The sequence below is a fragment of the Buteo buteo genome, chromosome 10 (assembly GCF_964188355.1).
Source record: "Buteo buteo chromosome 10, bButBut1.hap1.1, whole genome shotgun sequence".
In the NCBI taxonomy this organism is placed as follows: domain Eukaryota; kingdom Metazoa; phylum Chordata; class Aves; order Accipitriformes; family Accipitridae; genus Buteo; species Buteo buteo.
The window spans coordinates 43,332,570-43,351,381 of record NC_134180.1 but is presented as its reverse complement, the minus strand read 5'-3'; the positions used below and the strand labels follow the sequence as shown (position 1 = coordinate 43,351,381).

Genomic DNA, 18,812 nt, shown 5'->3' with positions numbered 1-18,812 from the left:
GGCGGCGGCCGTTGGGCTGCGCGGAGCAGGGCGGCCGGCCGGGGGGAGGGCGGGCTGCGCCGCAGCGAGATGGAGAGCCGGCCGGCCGCCCCGGGGCCCTACCGCGCCACCAAGCTGGTGAGGATCGGCGGGCTTGGGGGTGCGGAGCCGGCCGGGGCGGCCTGGCCGTGGGCCCTGGGGTTTACGGGCCGCGCCGGTGCGGGTTTGTGGGGTGGGAGGAGGAGGAATGTCGGTTGCTGCCGCGGGGCCCGGGCCTCCCGTCGGCCCGGGTCTCTGCCTCACGGGTGAAGCACAAATTAATATTAACCGCTGCCACCCAACGTAAGGGACCCCGAGACCCTCCCTGGTTAGGGCCTGCGGCGGTGGCAGTGCCTTGCGCCTTGAAAATGGAGCGACAGCTTAGGAAGAGGAGCCCACTAATTATAGCGTGTCACCTCAATTTGTGCGAGTAAATAGGGAAGGAGGAAGATACTTTAAAACTGGTTTTTATGTGCTCTGACAGCTGGATTCATCTCATGTCTGAGCCCTACTCCAAATTTGAAGGCTGTGGTTTGATAGTGCCTCGGGAGACGCAGTTGATGTAAATGCTGGGCATGTGCGAACCGGGTCAATGAAACTCGTTATGTTTGTGAAACTCTAACCTTGTTTTCGGTTACAGAAGAATGAGATAAAAACCCAAGTGAAATGTCTACGTGTTCTTTAATCTGAACTTTAACGTTTCTATATGAATACTACTACTGTGTTATTTAGTGTAACTATCAATCTTTGTTAGTATTAATGTTGTTACTTCATTTATATGCTTATTAATATAACATTGCTTTAATTAATACTTAAAATGATCAACTTCAGGCTTTAATCTCACACTCTTTGCTGTTTTGTTTCCCACACAGTGGAATGAAATTACAAAGTATTTCCGAGCCGGCATGCCATTAAGGAAACACAGGCAACATTTCAAAAAACATGGAAGCTGTTTTACTGCATCAGAAGCTGTAGAATGGCTCCATGAAGTATTAAGGAATAACAGTAACTTTGGTCCTGAAGTTACTAGGCAGCAGACTGTTCAGTTATTAAGAAAGTTTCTCAAGAATCATGTAATTGAAGATATAAAAGGGAGATGGGGATCTGAAAACTTAGAAGACAATGGTGCACTGTACAGGTACTGCAATGAAGACCAGTTAAAAGAGCTCTTCAGGTTGAGAACTGTATTTAAAAATCTTGAGTGCTCAGATTCTCAAAAATATCTTGCTTTGAGTTGAGCAGTTAGGCCAAAACTCAATTATTAGAACCATTTTACTCTACTCACTGTTTTACTTTACTCCAACTTGCAGTATCAACCATGTATCCTGTATGCTGAGGGCTGTTTCCATGCTTTTGTCTAGCCAAGTTTTTCAGTGGCATGCATGCTACTCTCAAGTGCTTTGGAGGGGAGCCAAGGGGAATTTACTGTAGCAGCTGCATGCTGTGCTACCAGTCCTGTGTTTACTTCTCTTGTACATTTTACAGAAAGTCCAAGTGGGAAACAGTCTTTCCTAAGTCATTAAATTGAAGGTATTAATGGCCCTCACTTCTCAAATTCTGCTCTCAGTGCTGTATAAATATTTGAGTATCTTCAACTTGATTTTGGAATCAAGAAAAGTAGCCCAAAGCTAATTTATAGTATGAAAACGTTAAACAGTGTTCTGAAGAGAAAATTTCACCATCTTTTCTTTTTACTTTCCTGAATCTTTTAGCAATCTTAGGGAATTACACTGATAGGGTATGGTTTTTGTTAAGTGACTTCTTATATTTTTAATCTATTCTAAATGTATTTAACATCTCTCCTATTCATTACAGATTTCCTTCAACATCTCCAGTTAAGCCTCTACCAAGTTCATGTCCACCAAAAGAGAACTTGGAAAACTTCTCTAGAGACAAAGAAAGACTTTTTAAACTGCCGCATTTATCCAGGAGAACTTTTAAAAAACATGAGTTACTACAGTCTCTGGTAATAACTTGCCTTTCTTACATAATTGTAGTTGCCATGTAATTTCTTTATTCTTGAAAAAAGCAAACACCCAGAAGCAATCGTCTTTTAGTGAAACTGTTCTATTGTTTCATCTTCCCTTCTAGGTAGGTTCTTCTAGATAGTGAAATAGAACATTTATATTGGTATTATAGAAAGATGCAGTTATATTTTATAATGAAGTGTCTTGGTGACATGTGCTGTTCCTCTTCTTGTATGTACAAAAAGAAATTTTGCTAAATGGCCCATAAATATTCAAGCAAAACTGTAACATGGCATTTTTGAAACTCTCTCAGCAAGTGAAAGGGATTATGCATTTGACAGGAGAAATTAAGTATGCTATTAAGCCTGTAAGAAGCTGTTTTCTAATCTTTGTATTGGCAATAGGTTTGTTGGGAAGGGAAATTAGGGTAGGGATGTCGGTAAAGTGTTATTGATGCAGCCATGTTACCTAAGCAGAAAGAAGGGTCATTTGACCCCCCCATCCACTGTAGTATAGGGCTAATTTTGCATCAATATGATCTGGGATTACACAGAGTTTTAAGTGTGTATATATGTGTAAGCAATTGAGTGTCTTGTGTCATCAGTATGGGAGGTATTTTTGTGTTCTTTTGGATTGTTTTGTTTGTTTTGTCTCCTTCAGTGCAGAATTATGCCTGCTACAGTATTTTAAAGTATTAGGAGGGCTGGAAGGTGGAGTTCTAGAAATTATTGGGACAATATGTTCCTGTTGAAACTTAATATATTTTTTTCATTTAGGACAAGTAAAAGGCATAAATTATTTAACTGTTCTGCTTACTTTTTGAAAAAAATTCAATGTGAGTGTTTAGCCCTTTATTCTTTGAGATTTGGGGGTATGTACATACTTTCTGAATTTAGACTGTGATCCTAAAGGAGAATACTTCATCTACTAATACATTTGGATTTGATGTATTTCTATCTTTTAAATTGCTGACTTCTGAGTTGATTAGGTCTTTTTCATAGTGTCTTTTTTTTGCTTTTAGTTGGGTATGCTTACATTTCAGTACTGAGACTGTTAAGGTTACTCCCTCGATCGTGTTTTAGAATTTAATATTCTGCAGAATGCCCTAGACTTTTGAGAACAATTTTTACTTAATTTTGAATTATCTTAAGAGACTTGTTTATCTTATGGTAGAAACCACTCATTTTCAGGAAAACTTAGAAAAAACAAACCCAGATATAATAGAGGAAAACAAGGAAGACATTCTGCATAGGAAGGAAATAAGCCACGAATATGTGCAAGAAACTTGGAGAAATATAATTCTAATACAGTAAGTATTAAATTGTAAAAAGTACCTTCTTGTATATGTGCTTTGGGCATGTAATGGCCCAATCAAGCTTTTGGCTTGCAAACTTTAAAATTATGTTTCAGGTTTAATGTTTTTTACTAACTATTGTTTAAATATGCTTTTTCATGTATTTATTAACATTGGATTGTTGTATTTAATAAACTTATTGAAATCTATTGTTGCTGGTGTTGAAGTATATTTCAAGTATCATAGATGCTCGTTCTTAATGGGTTTTGGTGTTTGTCCCAGGAAAAAGTGTGTCCTCAAATTGTCATTCTGGAAGTATGAATTTATTAAACAGCAAACCAGCTTATCAAGTAACTGGTGTTTGAATAGTACAGAAAGAACTTGTTTTCATTCATTACTAGCAAACCTTTTAGACAACATCTGCTCTTTTCCACCCCACAGTTTGCAAACCATTTTAGGCATCCCATCTTTGGAAGAAGTCTTGCAACCAACACAGATAGTTCCTGAGTATGTCATATACAATATGACTAACACGAGCAAACACGGTGTTGTTATTTTGCAGAACAAATCAGGTAAGATTTTGTTTGTTTGTTTGTTTCCTGTTTTTGCTTAAAGATTCTGTATGGTGCATGGTAACAAACAGTAAATGATATTTAAAGTAATATGTTTCATGGTCTGTCTTTTACACTTTTTTTCCAAACTAGAGTACAGTTCAGTATGTTTGTCTAGAAGGTTTTGTAAGTGTATTGCATTCACACTTAGATTACACGTGTGTAGCAACATTTTTAATTAGTTTTAAATTTGATCTCTTATATTTATTACATGTGTGCCATTATTTGTATTAGTTAAGTCTTTGGGTTTATGTATAAATACTGTACTTGTTTGTTTGTTTGTTTTAGAAGACCTCCCTCACTGGGTGTTGTCAGCTATGAAATGCCTCGCATACTGTAAGTCACTGAATAGCTTTCGAGTTCCAGAAACCTATTTTGAGGTGAAAGTAAAATATACTTGCATGTTAATGTCAGTCGTGGTGTTTCATTTTGGAAATCCAAATAATCTAAGTGCCTTGATCTGTTGAGAAGGGATGAAAGCAATACATGGCAAATTATTGCACAGAAATGTAACCTAAAAGAGTTAATGCATGTTAAATATGTTATATTTCAGGCAATCAAGATATCAGTCCTTCAGGAGTCTAGCTAGTTATCCTGCTTTTAGGTTGCATCGTCTGATTCTGCATATGAGTTTTTGGCAATGTGAACAGATTAAATTAGTGGAAGAAGAGTGGCTTCGGTGTTCCTTAATCCATGAAATGTATGGGAGAATTAATTAAACTCTAAGCTTTCAGTGGAAGCATGCTGTCTGAGGCCATGAAAAAGTTAAGGACTGTTTTTTACACAAATAATTCCTATTAACAAAGAGTCAGGCAGGGAGAAAACGTGAGTGGTTGGGCAAAACATGTGTGGTTTCTTCTAATGCAGGTTTTCAGAAGTAAAGAGACTTTCCTTTTCCAGTTACTGGCTTTGAGCTGGACTAAAACAGTTCCTGCATCTCATATTAAACTGGGGAGGCCAATTCACAGAAAACCAGTTGTCTTAGAAGAAGTCAAAATTTTGCAAAGGATTTGAGACAAAAGCATGCTCCTATAGTCAGCTTTATTACTAAATTTGTCACAAGAACAGAAGGAAGAGTTCCACTCATTTGTTCTTGGATCCTGGACTTGGAGTATAGCTACTCTGGTACTTCCTTATCTGCTTCCCCACCTTTTTCTTAAACTTTCTTTAGAAAAAGCTTATGCTTAAAACCCAGTAAGATACCTTTATAGTTCAGCTGTGGAAAATGAAGGCCTTCAATGCCTTACCAATCACTGCGTGGCAGATGAGATGGATTTTTAAAGTCAGACATTTTAGCTGTTAAATGTGTTGTGTGACAGAACTGAACTTTCATTGTTTGCAGATGGAGAGTCAGTCTGCATGCCTCCCTTGTTTTGGTATTAATGTATGAAATATCAAGCAGCGAAACTGAAAGTGGTTATAACTTACACAAAGAAAACAAAACAGAGAAGCACTAGGTTTTCTGTATCTGGTTAAATGTAAAATTTAGTAAGGCGTGATGTTAAATCTTAAGCTTCAGAAAAGAAGCATCAGTTACCTAAGGCATTAGTGTTATGTGTACTTGAGCAGCTGCCTTGGAATTACTGGGATTGTATTTACTGGGGAGTAATACAATTAACATAGGTTTTCACACATGGAGGGAATGGGGGAGTACTTTCTCAGTGAACCTATGAAGTTCAGTTTTTAATGGCTCAGTCTGATGTGGATTCTCTTGCTAATAAAGGAGTGGTTTTGTTCTTCAGCATGTGCTGTGGCAGACCTGCGTGGTACTAATCACCTTTTTCCTTTACAGTGCCATTGATTTTTATGCAGCTTCACAGAATCTAACTGCCTTTGAGGCTTCCTTTGTCAGATGTGTTTGAAATTGTGTTACAAACACATACAGATCACAATTTGTAAGCTTTGCATCTCTATGAAGCAGGCTTTGAAAAGATTCTGGAGAAGCAGAGGACAATTAGACTGACACACACCCCCACACACACACCCCCACCCAAAAAAAAAACCCAACAAAAAAAAAAAACCAACCCAACCCTGCCTCTTTAAATGGCTAACGGGGCATGCTAGAGTTAGATGAGTGCCTCAAATGAAATCAGAGATGATGAGCTCTTTTTATATGTGTGCTTGCCCTGCTGTTTAAGTCTTGCCCTGATTCCTGGCAATCTCCTTCATTGGTTTCCCTCAAAGCTATAGTAGCTATAACATGGTTGGATGGTGTTTATACATCAGTATATATCTCTAGCTGCTCAGTGGAACTGTGGTAAGGGTCCATGCAGGGTTAGCATGGTTTCAGAAATTCAGTTTGCAGCATATGGACTTGTGAAAATGACACACACCCCTTTTATTTTTTCTTCAACATGACGCTTTTTCTTCAGCTGCATTCCCAAATATATAGAGCCTCTTACCTGAAGAGCAGTTAGGTAAAGCAGGACAGGGAAAAGCTTGGTGAGTGGATTTAAATCAAAGTGGAAAATGTAGCTGAGCACTGGTCTTTGAGCATTTCAATACCTTAATTCTCACATCAGTACTGTATTTAGAACTGATAGGTCTTTGTTTTCATGAGATGAAAACTGCAGGCAACCTTTCTGGTTTTTTGAATTCTCAATTTCTAATTTGAGTGGATTAGTTCAAGTGGAGATTTTTATCTCTGCATCTGCTAGCTATACTGTAACCAAATGATTAAGGTGGTAGTTACTTTGCGGAGTGAAAACTAAAAATATGTATGCTGGCAGGGGGAATACTGCTCTACTATATATATATTTTAGTGTAGTAATGTGATTATGATTATAAAGTTTGATCATATCAAAAGTTAAATTTTCCCTGGTTCTATGTGTAATTAAAACTGCCATCTCCTAATTCATTACAATTGGCTTTGTAAGGTAGCTTATTTAATTTGTAGGAGTTCAGTGGAGTATGATAACAATAGGGTTAAAAGATCTATACAATGTCAAATTTTATTCATACCTGGGCCCCTTTCATTCATTCTTTTTCTTGTCTGTAGCAATGTGGTCAAGGTTTATTAACCAGTTCTCCTGGATTGTTAGATTGTTTATCTGTCCACTTCTGAAGAAAAGATCCACCATGGGAGTAATGGTGAACAAAACTTTCTCTTGGTGAACAGTTTGAATAGAGGAGTTGTAAAGAGGAAGTCCCCACAAAGGGAAAAGATGCTGACCAGCTCTGTTTGGCCTATGCGTAAAGCAACATGTATATACATTGGTGGGCTTCTCAGCACACTCTTCCAAGTTGGTCATAGCATGAGCTCCTTGATCTGGAAGGTAGAGCTCCCTGTGGGAGAACTGAGATTGCTGTAGTTTGGAAGTTTGTGATTATCTTGCTGAGGAACCTATAAAGGGCATAAATGAGTTTTCATTTATTTTCTTGGTGTGGAACAGCATGTTGAAACTGAGCACAACTCCTCAGTGGCTATATAGAATATTTTATACTGGTTTTGCTTATAAGTGGTATAGTGCCAAACTAAACTAAATATTTGTATATTGCTGGCATGATTCTTTTCTTGTGAAACAGTCGTTCCTACAAGAACAAACTTACGTTCACTTTTTAATTTTATTTTTTTTAATAATGGAGTTGTGAGAGTAAATACTTTTGTGAATTTTCTTTCTTCACCTCTTTTTAGGGCCTAGAAATAATGACATGAGCCAACCAACTTACAGTGGGTTTGAACGGGATGTATTCAGAACAGTTGCTGATTACTTTCTCAATCTCCCTGAACCATTACTTACTTTTGAATACTATGAACTTTTTGTTAATATTTTAGGTATGTATGAATTTAGAAATAATCAGTGCAAGCTATAAGTTTATATCAATTGGGGAACAAATCTGTAATTCAAAGCAGACCTTGACCCCCTAATCTGTATGGCAGCTTGAATCTGAGGAATATCATCAATGCTATCATTCTGTATTACAATATTAACTGAAATGCAGCTCTGTCTCATAATATCCTATATAAATTGCTGTCTGAGCTAACATTCTAAATATGCAATAACCATAATTTAAAAATATGTGCTTGTTCTGCCAGTTCCTCACTATTGCAGTGTTAACTTTATTCTTGCCTGTTGGTTGCAGTTATCTTGTTAGATTGCTTTTGGACTGAGCTAAATTTTTCTTAGGCTTTACTAACTGAGTCAACTACAAATTAGTGTCTTTGTATTTGTTGTCTTCTCTGCTCAGTTAGCAACTTTCTTTCTGAGCTTGTTCATTTTCATACCACTTGCATCTTAACTTATATTTCATTTTCTGATAGTTATGTGTGGCTACATCACAATTCCAGATATATGCAGTGGAAAACATTCTGTCCAAGATGAGAAATGTGACCCACAACCTTCAAAAACTCTTCACTTGAACTCTTTCAAGTCAACTGAGTGTCTTCTTCTAAGCCTGCTTCGCAAAGAACCTGACAAAAAAAAGAAAGACTACGAAGCTTCCAGGAAGTCTTCTTCAGAAGAGCTAGCTATTGAAAAACAATGTGCAAAAAAATTGCAGCAATATAAACTGACATGTAAACAAGGTAGTGCTGATAATCTAATAGGAGGAAGTTGTCAAAATCTTTCAGGTTTCAGGAATGAACAAGATCCACCTCGAGTGTTTAGGACAAGATGTTACTCTTTGGAAAGAATTGGAGATGCTACTTCAAGTGTATGTAATAAAGGAGAAGCTGATTCCCTCAGGCAAAGTGATGTGAACACCATCCTGGGCACAAGAAATGGAAAACAGTCACTACCGTATGAACATAAAGCTAATTCTGTACTGGGGCTTGGTTTTGATAACACATGTCAAAAACAAACCCATGGTATCAAGAGAGCGTCTGCCTCAACTCTTCAGAATAAAGAGCTATTTAATGAAAATCACGGATCGAGGCAAATATGCAGGTCTCTGAGTTTACTTGGCAAAAGGGACTCCAAAAGTTGCGCTAGCATTAATGTACCAGTTGCTGAAATCACAGTAAAGCCAAGGTCTCAACTTTGTGGGCAAGGAAAACCAAATACCTCTGGTGTGGCTTCTTCAGTGGACGTCAGGACTGAGGTTTCTGATATCACCATCAAAAAAAGACTCTGCAAAAGTACCACAGAACTCTCAGAATACTTTTTCACTCACTCTTATATGTTGACTGGCACGCAAAGTAAGATGGCTTTCTGAAGCATGTTGTATTGGCTTATTGCGTTGTCTAATTAATCTCTGCTTCCTTAATCTTTGGCACTGTTGCTAGGTTTTTTGATATGCATATAACATCACCTGTGGGGTTTAAAAAAAAAAAATTCTGGTTGCTACATTGCTCTGTCTAAAGGCAGCCTTTCCTATCTCTGCTAACAAATAGTAGCATGTAGTATCTTTGGAGTCTTAAACTTGATGTGTCAGTAATTCACCCTTCTGTTCAGGTAAGTCATAAGTAATTCTGACCTAGACACTGTTTAAGAGTGAGGCAGGGCATTTGCACAGACCTGCCTGTTGAAGGAGATGTCTTTTTCCGGTCTTTGAAACATGTTTTCTGGAAATAGTTCTGTGAATAATGTTAGTGTCCCTTCTTAATTGTACCAGCAGTTTATCATCATGAAGCAGGTTGAGTGTGACCACACAAAAAAAGGCCACATAACATTATCTACTATGTTACAGCTGATTTCTATGAAACATAGATTATTGTCCTTGGAAAAAAAAGAAATTTCTGGTACTGAGATAAAAATATCCTGAAAGTTTGTTCAAGTCTTAATGACAGCCGTCTTTATAATTAACTTGTAGATCTCCTTCAGCCTCATTTAGAAAGAATTGCCGTTGAAGCACTACAGATATGTTGTTTGTTGCTTCCGCCACCAAATCGTAGAAAGATTCAGCTCCTAATGCGTATGATCTCTCGGATCAGTGAAAATGTTGATATGCCACGACTGCATGATGCAATGGGCACACGTTCTTTGGTAAGAGAATGATGAGTGCAGTTATATCTATGTTTAAGAATATTGCTGAAGTAACGCTAAGAATGCTAGCTGTATTTCGTACTTGAGGTTCTTGGCTCATTGCAATTAAATAGTGATTAACGGGCAATTTTTCATGTCCAGAATATTTACAAAATCCTAATTTGAAGCAAGTGCTTTCTTGGCTCTATCCTAATATATTTCAAATATTGGTGTTGCTTTTGTTTAGTTTGGGAGGAGAAGGGAAATAATTTCTTAAGAGTGCAAATGATTGTTTAGTCTGATTTCTCACCTAACTGCCATTTAACTTAAAAGGTGTTGGCAAAGTGTCTGTAGAAAACCTTTCTTGGGCTAAACACTTGTGTGTGTGAAGTTATGACAAAAACGGTTCCAAAGAAGTAAATTGATTGCCTAGTGAGTTTAAAGACTAGCTTTCAAGGTCTGAGTTCAAGCTTTCATTGGAATGACTAATGATTTTTTTGTCAAACAAGATGAGGTAAAACAGCAAAGTATCTGCACATGCTAATTTAAAATAAGCCTACTAAAAGCTGGAAATATGAAAGCTGTAAAAATGTTTAACGCTATTTAAAACTGGATCTTGGTGTGCATTAGGTCTTGGTTAGGTTGGCTCTGCAGGTTTTTCTTATCACCTCACTTGTCTCAAGATGGCTAATTGAAGATGTACACTTTTCTACAGGGGAAGACTTTTTTTATTATTACCTCTTTAAATATGTATTTCTTAATTGAAAGTACTGTTCAATCCAAAAAAAGTACAAGTCTAATGTTATAAGAAGCTACTTTATTTCAGATGAGGAAAAAATTATAATTGGTTTTCTTCCTCTCTTGACTAGTGGTGCAGGCAAGAGAGATTGCAATGAAAGTTGGTATTGGAGGATTCATTGTGCCACTTGTGTAGACTGGAAAGAAGGCAAATCCCTCAACTTCACGTACTAATGATCTGCTAAACACTTCTAGATGATACAGACTTTTTCTCGATGCGTGCTATGCTGTGCAGAAGAAGTAGATCTTGATGAGCTGCTTTCTACACGATTAGTTTCATTTCTAATGGACCATCAACAAGAAATATTTAAAGTACCAACTTACCTGCAGGTTGCAGTGCGAGATCACATAGAATACATGAAGATGGCTCAGGTTGGTGGCATGACAGAAGTTTAAGTTCATTTGCTAATTGCAGAGTATTTGTTACTTCTGAAGGTGGGATGGGAAAACTGCAAATAAACCCACTATATTTTGAATGTAAACTTTTATTAAACTGTTGGTGCAATCATAGATATTAGCTATGTTATAATGTTTTGCGACTCATGATGTCTGTAAGTTAGTATGCTTGGATGTTTCTTGGGTACCTTCTTACTGAAGTAGTACATAATCATTTGAGTATATGTAGACCCTTCAACTCTTGTTTCAGTGCAAACATCCAAAGGAAGAAATTTGTGCCATATTGCCCACATATTCATACTGCAAACAAATAACTCCTCAGGAGTTTGAAGAACAAAAGGTTTCTACCTCTCAAGCTGCAGTGACAGAGCTCTTGGAGAACATTATCAAAGATAAAAACCTGTCTGTAAAAGACAAAAAGAAGAAGTTAAAACAGGTAAGAAACTTGGTGGATATTTCTTCTGCTTCTGAAAACACCTTTTTGAGGTAAGGATCTCAGTCGCTAGACCCTGGTACAGAACAAAAGCAGGCTGTTGTTACATTAGAGGGTAAGGAAGTCTGGCAGAAAATAAACCCCTTTGCATTCCAGCTTGTCCTCAGATATCAGAGGGGCTAGGGGCAGCTGGGCTTAGATTCTGAGTGATGCCCAGTTTGACACTAAGTCTGGTTGCGTTCAATATATTGAACTACCTCGATCACGGATACACGATCAGTCTAGTCACGTTCAATGAACTAACATGGCCAGACGTAAGGAGCTTGGTCGCATTCAGTGAGAACCCTCACAGCTAGATTAATAAATCGTGCAGTTTATTGAAGCAACAGAAGTACAGGTTCTTTTGGAATGCCGGTGATAAATACACTGTCTGCAAAGCACACGCAAATAATAATACAGTCGACTGCAAGCACACTAAATTATGGAAAAACTCTATAGAGATTTCTGAGTTTCCCAGGGAAGCACTCGGTATAACTGAGGGTTCAAATCTCACCCAACAGGCGTCACTGTGGGGGGGAAGAGAGGTTCAGCCCGTTAACTGATCCCAGAAATCAGTGATGTCCTCCTGACTTGTCTATGATGGTGTCTTCCCTAGCATTCCTCCTCTCTAAAGCCATTTTAATACTATTTTCTTATTTTTAGATGGAGCTTGAGTGATTCTAGTCATACATACCTTTATTATGATTGGTGTAAAGTCTCACTTTACTTCTGAAGGTATAAGCTAGAGAAATTCAGAGCGCATGCTCAGTGAGGAGTGGTCACACCTTGAAGGCGGGTAACCTTTGGGATGGAGGTGTGTTTTGGTATTATGAGATTATAATGAGCAAATTTCATCCAGAGGACATGACTGACAGAAAATGGAAAAATGCTGGTTCAAGGCTGGCTCAGGATAACAACCATGCAGTTTATCAGTTCCATAGTGCCATCCAGTTCCCGAACCTGTGATGATATCGCAGAGCCTGGCCACAGTGTTTCCACTCTGCTCCACCTCCCATGTTGTTTCTCAGTCAGCAAACCAAGCTCCTCTGGTGTTGCTAACATCTAAGATTGCAGGTTGTGTTGCTTAGGGAATTATTATGGAACAGATTCCTTGCATATCCACTGCATTCCGCCCTGGAGGTTTACCTTCTCTTAAGAGGTGGGCGTATCAATAAGTCAGCTCCAGCAATCATTTCACAACTGTATAGAGAGAAATGCTTGTTTTATAGAAGAGAGCTGTTTAATGTGTTTTGACTGTGTGCTCTGATTGGGATTTTAAAGATAGTGTCTAATATAGCATTTGATACTGTCTGGCAGCAGTGGTGTTCAAATAATGGTTTAAAACCAGTATAAAATTATTCTAAGATACTGCTTTCCATTACATAACGTGTGATAGAATTATAGCATGGTTTCTTGTTGTGCACTGGCTGTACAAGTTTACTGTTAAAATGCTATAGATGGGCTTAAAATCAATAGGCGATAAAAGCAGTGATTTTTTTTGCTCAAGCTCTATCTGTTCAGAGTTCTGAAACATTCTTTTCTGTGGACTTAGCTTTGTGTTTTGTAACGTGTATATTGCTCAAGATTATCTGGTAGTTCTATGGCCTACTAATGTATTGCCTAATACTAAAGCTAAAATACAGCAGTTCTGGCAGGATTTAATACTGGAGGGTTTTTTCTTTTTTGGAAAACCTTTGGCAAGTATTTCTGACCAATTGAATAGTATTGTACTTGTCCTAGAATCTCCTAAGCAAGTCTTGTGACTCAAATTTGAAAAAGCAGCTTTTCAGAGAAAGCACATTTCTTTCTCTTTGGTGCCCCTCCCCCAGCTTCTGCAACACTGACTTTCATATGTGTTGTGAAAACTTTCTGGTCCTGTAAAAGCAAAGGCTGGACTTTTGTTCAAGTTCATTAAAACTTCCTGCATGTAAAGAAGAGTACTTAATTACAGTCAATGAAAACTTGGAGTAAGCAAGCAGTAAGAAGTGATACACAGCAGCACTTGAAGCAGGTGAAGTGGGGAGGAAGGAAATAAACTAAAATCCTCTCATAGTAAAACTTGAAGTACATACTTAAATTTTGGTGAGTTCCCACCAAAGTCCAGAAGCAGCCTTGTACTGCAAGGGCCACATGTTAGCAAAGTTTATTTTTAAAATTTGCAGAGCTATATTGTTATAGTCTTGCCATTTGTGCTGGGATAGCTGGTGATGTGATAAATCACAACTTTTTGGAGCAGTTATTCAGTTTTGATACTTTGAATTGGGCAAGCCAAATACATGGCAGGCACTAGAGGGTTAGGTCCAACTTGTATCAATGCCAAAAGTTACAAATGGTGTCATTTTCTATGGCTTGAATCAATAGGCAGAAAGCTGTGGCTGATGCATAAGTGTATGTACCAGTATTCCTTCCTGAGGCCTTACACAGGAAACAGGCAAAATGTCAAAAACGTGTCTCTGAAGCCAGATATTTTTGTTTAGCTGTATATCTGCAGGAATTGAAAATTTAACTCCCTTGGTTAAGTATTAAGCTTTCCCGAGAGAATACCTTCAAAATCTGCAGAACCTTAACTTTCATTTAGGTAAAACATTCGTCATTGTGATTCTTGAAAGACAGCTTTCCAAGCATAAACAGAATAGATGCCAATGCTGGCTGGACAGCATGGCTTCACATGGGTAGCTACCGTGCCTTGCTTAGGGGGTGGAATGCTTGTCGTGCTGTTCAAACCGTAAGCAGCGTTGCTGTTACTCAGCTGATGAACACCACAGTGAGCAACTGCAGACTCATTGCTAACGGAGATCCAGGTAGTTAGAACAGTACAGCATTTGCTCACAGCACTGTTCCACTCACAGCAGCTAAAAATTCTTGGGAATAAAATGCGATTAGAAGCTTTTCTCATTTCAACAGAAGATGAAGTGCCTGACAAAATTTGTTTGACTCATTGTTTATCAGTTGTGAACTCATAAGCACGAAGGACCACGGCTTTGGTCAAGTGTCACAGCAGAGTTACTTTACATGCTGATAGCCTTGCTCCTCCTGCTGTTATGCATCCTCACGAAGTGATTCATGCTCAAGCCCTGCACAGCTGGAGTTTTTGGTGGAGTCTGATATTTTATTTTATTTTTTGTTTTTGTGTTTTCTAGTTTCAGAAGGAATACCCTTTAATCTACCAGAACAGATTTCCAACTACAGAAAATGAAGCAATGCTATTTGATAACAAACCTACCATCAAACAACCAATGCTTAGCCTAAGAAAACCAAGACTTCGTAGCCTAAGATACTAATTTCACCACACCTCAGCTGCTTATTTATTTTGTGGATGTATGTATGAATGATTTGCCAAAGGGCACTTTCTACAGAAGTTTGATGGTGGCTGTGTGTGTAGAAGAAAAATGTTTACATGGACACTATGTCGAAAGGTGCCAAAATAACTTTTTTTTTGTGCAGATAACTTTTGAATGACTGCTAAGAGAGAAATAAATATTTATCTGTTTACAAATTATTACAATATACTATGCTCAGTAAAATAAATGTGAAAATAAGCATGAAGCCATTAGTAACCAAAAATTTATATATGATTTTCATATGGGAAACTAACGATATGCATATTGTTGTAACTTCTTTAATGTCTGTTCAGGAATTTGTGCCGTTTATTACAGTTTAAGTAGGTTTTTAAATGTCTGTATGTTGTGAATAAGTGCCTTCTTTGTATTCCTAAAATGCTTGTCTTTAAACAAATCAATGTTCTTTGAGTTTGGGACTAATTTAAAAGTTGGTTCTGTTGTTTCCAAGGGAGCCAGAAATTCACCATAAATAAATGATTGTCTGACTCCATAAAATACTTCTGTTCATCTCATCTGTAAAATTCACATAAATTTTTGTATATTTATTTATATTAAGTCTTAGGTCTATTTCTGACATTTTCATGGAAAATTTATTTTGGATCTATTGCTATACTTCTCAAAATAATAGAAGTGATGGATGATAATGTGAAGTGACAACGAATAGGATCAGAATGCACTAAACTTTGCTATTTTGTTTCTACAGTTAGGGGTTTGCTTATTAATTCTGATGGGGCCAAGGCTCCCCCACAAGAGTATAAATCTGCATGAGTATTTCTGTGAGAGAACAATTCAAAGTAAGTGTTTTCATAAAGGAGGTCCTAGTTTAATATTTAGGCAGATACCCTACAGGTAAAAAACTAAAAAGTTGCAAGCAGTGAATGATGTTAGTGTTGAATACTGGGCTTGGAGACAAATGGGTGCTGTTCTCTCCCGTATTTGCATCCATCAGGAAAGAAGCCTGAAATACTTTGTTTTGTTTTGTTTTCCCAAAGAGACGCTAACAGAGTGTAGGTGTAAAGCCTGGGCACTCAAGGGAATTTTAAATAAGATTTAATTAAAAAAATCCCTTTCTTCTTAACAGGGTAAAAATAGCGTACTATAGCAAAAAGATGGATGGACCTTTAAGGATTCATTGAAACATTGTTTATATTAGAAGTACTGTCACTTCGGAAAGAAGGCATGTGGAGCTATAATCAGCCAACATGCCAAGCACGAGCTGTGCCATGAGACCGATGGCTATTGCTGCTTGTAATCTAGAAACAGAACCGTTATGTACTGGAAGGACTTCAAGTTCTGGATATGATAAGGTGTTTTATAGAACAAGCCCTGCGAGTAGGAGCACTAATGGATCTGCCTTTTGCTCTCAACACAATTCTCTCACCACCTTGTCCTCTCAGTCCAATGAGAGGAGAATGTGACATGAGAGGTTAGAAACAGTGCTGGTAAGGGTGTAGCTGTATCCATGGGCAGTTAGAAAGTGGGGAGATCAGTTGATAAGTAATGCAGCTGAACTGACAATTAATTTGATATAGGTCAGCTAAAGGTCCTTGGAGAAAATGATGCCACCATGTAAAATACAATTTCTGTAAATTCTCTTGTTAATAACTCATACTTTTTATATATTCCAATACTGTGCCAGAGTAAGGAACAATGTGTATCTCCTTTAAGGGCTGGTGGCACTGGACTTTGTTAACTGTATATATGCAATTCAGGGTCTTCAGTGTTTACTGTTCGCCTGTTGCTGTGCTTGAGCTTCTAAGATTGGTCTGGTCACTTGTCAGACCCACAGCCCAAGCTGTGACCTGTCCCTCATGTAAACTAAGCTGATATTCAGGTGGACTTCTTGCTGCATAATGCTTTCACGCTGTTCTTCACTTAAAAGTTTCTTTAAGCTCATATCATCACAATAAATAATGTGCCACACACTGAAACCATTCTGCATTTGGAACAGTGCCAAAATTGGGTTTTGTTGTGAAGAATTTGTGTCCATGTTATGTTTCAGTTGTAATATTGCTTCTAGATAAATCTTAAACTATCTGCTTATTTGGGCTGTATTTGCAGAAAAATGGAAGGGATACACTGCCAGTGTTGGATTGCAGAAGAAGGTATGTTTGAAGTCCAACTTTGTTTTCACTTTAGGGTTTGGGTTTTTTTATTAAGCAGTTTTGTGCTTTATGGAATCAGCTATTTTTAGAGGTGAGTGCTTTTTCTTTGTGTAAGCTGTTTGGTTGTCTATTGTCTTATTCGGTTGTCTTACACAGTTCTGAGCTGCACAGTGTAGGCGTATCATTTTGCTTTGTCACATCTTGCCTGTTCTAGGACAAGAAACTGAATTGTTATTGTACCTACATATGCAGACTCTTACAGTAATTGTCATAAAAGCAGTCATTAAAATTAAAGCAAATCTCAACTGCTCATCTCTTTACCTGGTTTGGGTTTGGGTTTTTTGGCATCTGCTGAGGAGCCTCCATAATACTCTCGTACAAGTTCATGCGCTGTGTCGGATACTTTAGTGTTATGAATGAGGGTCTTGGTTGAGAATTGTCACTTATATCTGACATCTTGGTACGTAACTGCTATGGTCTGCAGCCATGGGACTGCACTTCGGTTCTCTCAGGTTCTCCTCTCCCTGGAAAAATGAGGCAAAACCACCTTTCTATTCTGCATCCAATACTTAATTGTACATATATATATATACACACACACAATTATATAGATACCAAATTAGTCTTATGTTAGCTTTACGGGGCGGGGGGCATTAGTGCAGAAATTTACTTTCAGTTAACTGAGTTATATTGCAAAATATGTATTGTGCCAGATATATCATTTTGCTATTTTTCTTATGAGGAGGAAGGCTTTGTAAATGAGAAACCAAGATTAGCCTGGTTTTAGCCTGTATTAGTAGTGCTTTAATGTCCTGTAGATAACTTCACACTTGCATAGTAGGTGACAGATGTTCCTTCTCTGTAACACCTGTAGTCAACTGCTTTGAAAAATCTAGTACCTGCCTAGACTTGCTTCTAATTATTCTCAACCTGTTAAGTGTTGTGTAAATGCTTTATTTATTTATGTGTTCCAGTTAAGCAACTTATTAGGCGAGAAGCTCGCATTTCTTAGGATTTAGCTTTCAAAGGACTGCCCTCATTATTCAGACTTCTTGATCCATGTTGTTTAATGTTCCCTTCTAAGGTTTTGACAGAACTTAACAAAAATGTGAATAAATAGACAAATTGACTAGCTATGGGACAATTAAAACATTCAAAATGAATGACAGATACAAATTTAACTTTCATCTAAACCTTTCTTTGAGCTATCATTTTCAATTGAGTGAATTTTTTTACGGGAAGGCTTTTATATTTTTTCTTCTTTAAGTATCATACTGCAAAAACTACCATTCTGTATGGGGAGCAGTTCATCCGAAGTGAACTTGCGGTCGCCTGCAATCTGTCAGTTGTGTACGAGGTGGTGTAGCGGAATTGCCTGTCCAGTTTTGTTCTGAAAACTGTCACTGCAAGAAGGACTTATGGCTGCCTTACACTGACTCGAGAGGAGAAAATGCTGTCACAGCCCAGCACTGAACCATCTGTGCTGCTCCCGATGATTTGGACTTAGGCAATGGTTTTACTGGGCTGAGACAGTGGGGTGGGGTGGGGTGGGCAAGGGGCTTAGTGGCTGGTTCTCAATTTCCAGTCTCTCATGTATAAAAGACTGTATGTACTGTGGCTTTTTAACTTCTGTTACACGAGAATCAAGCTCGTGTAAAATGTTTAGACTTTTTTTTTAAAAAAACAAAACTTTATGTTGGTTTGAGTATTTTAGTTCACTTGAAAGGGACTACATTTATTTTAAAAACATGTTCAGCCGAGATGTAATTTCTAGCACTGGTTAGTTCTCATGAATAGTCTTGGGCAAATGAGAAGCTGTTCACTCAGCATGTGGCCAATTCAGGTGCAGTCACAGTAGGCTATTTGGGTGTTGAATATGTACTTACTGTTTTGCATGCAGAGATCCA

At 37.9% G+C, this 18,812-nt stretch overlaps 1 protein-coding gene across 6 annotated transcripts; it reads left to right on the top strand.

The window, feature by feature from the left end:
- Positions 1–5: 5 nt before the first annotated feature.
- Positions 6–17,210, top strand: DEPDC1 (DEP domain containing 1). 6 transcript variants are annotated; one of them, XM_075037358.1, is made up of 12 exons: positions 6–117; positions 891–1,156; positions 1,834–1,984; positions 3,176–3,294; positions 3,721–3,851; positions 4,179–4,226; positions 7,525–7,665; positions 8,179–9,027; positions 9,642–9,814; positions 10,787–10,963; positions 11,238–11,423; positions 14,600–17,210. In XM_075037358.1, the coding sequence occupies exons 1-12, from the start codon at positions 70–72 to the stop codon at positions 14,738–14,740; spliced, it is 2,430 nt and encodes an 809-aa protein (XP_074893459.1). In that variant the 5' UTR covers positions 6–69; the 3' UTR covers positions 14,741–17,210. The 6 variants fall into 6 exon arrangements, with proteins under 6 accessions (XP_074893459.1, XP_074893458.1, XP_074893462.1 ...); XM_075037357.1 differs by having other exon boundaries at positions 8,152–9,027; XM_075037361.1 differs by lacking the exon at positions 8,179–9,027.
- Positions 17,211–18,812: the final 1,602 nt, after the last annotated feature.

What these genes read in the sequence shown, in the direction of transcription:
- DEPDC1 (XM_075037357.1), top strand. Translation starts at nt 70, where the DNA reads ATGGAGAGCCGGCCGGCCGCCCCGGGGCCCTACCGCGCCACCAAGCTG. An exon ending in ACTTTTTGTTAATATTTTAG is followed by an intron (nt 7,666 to 8,151) that starts GTATGTATGAAT and finishes ATTTTCTGATAG; the next exon opens with TTATGTGTGGCTACATCACA. An exon ending in TATGTTGACTGGCACGCAAA is followed by an intron (nt 9,028 to 9,641) that starts GTAAGATGGCTT and finishes ATTAACTTGTAG; the next exon opens with ATCTCCTTCAGCCTCATTTA.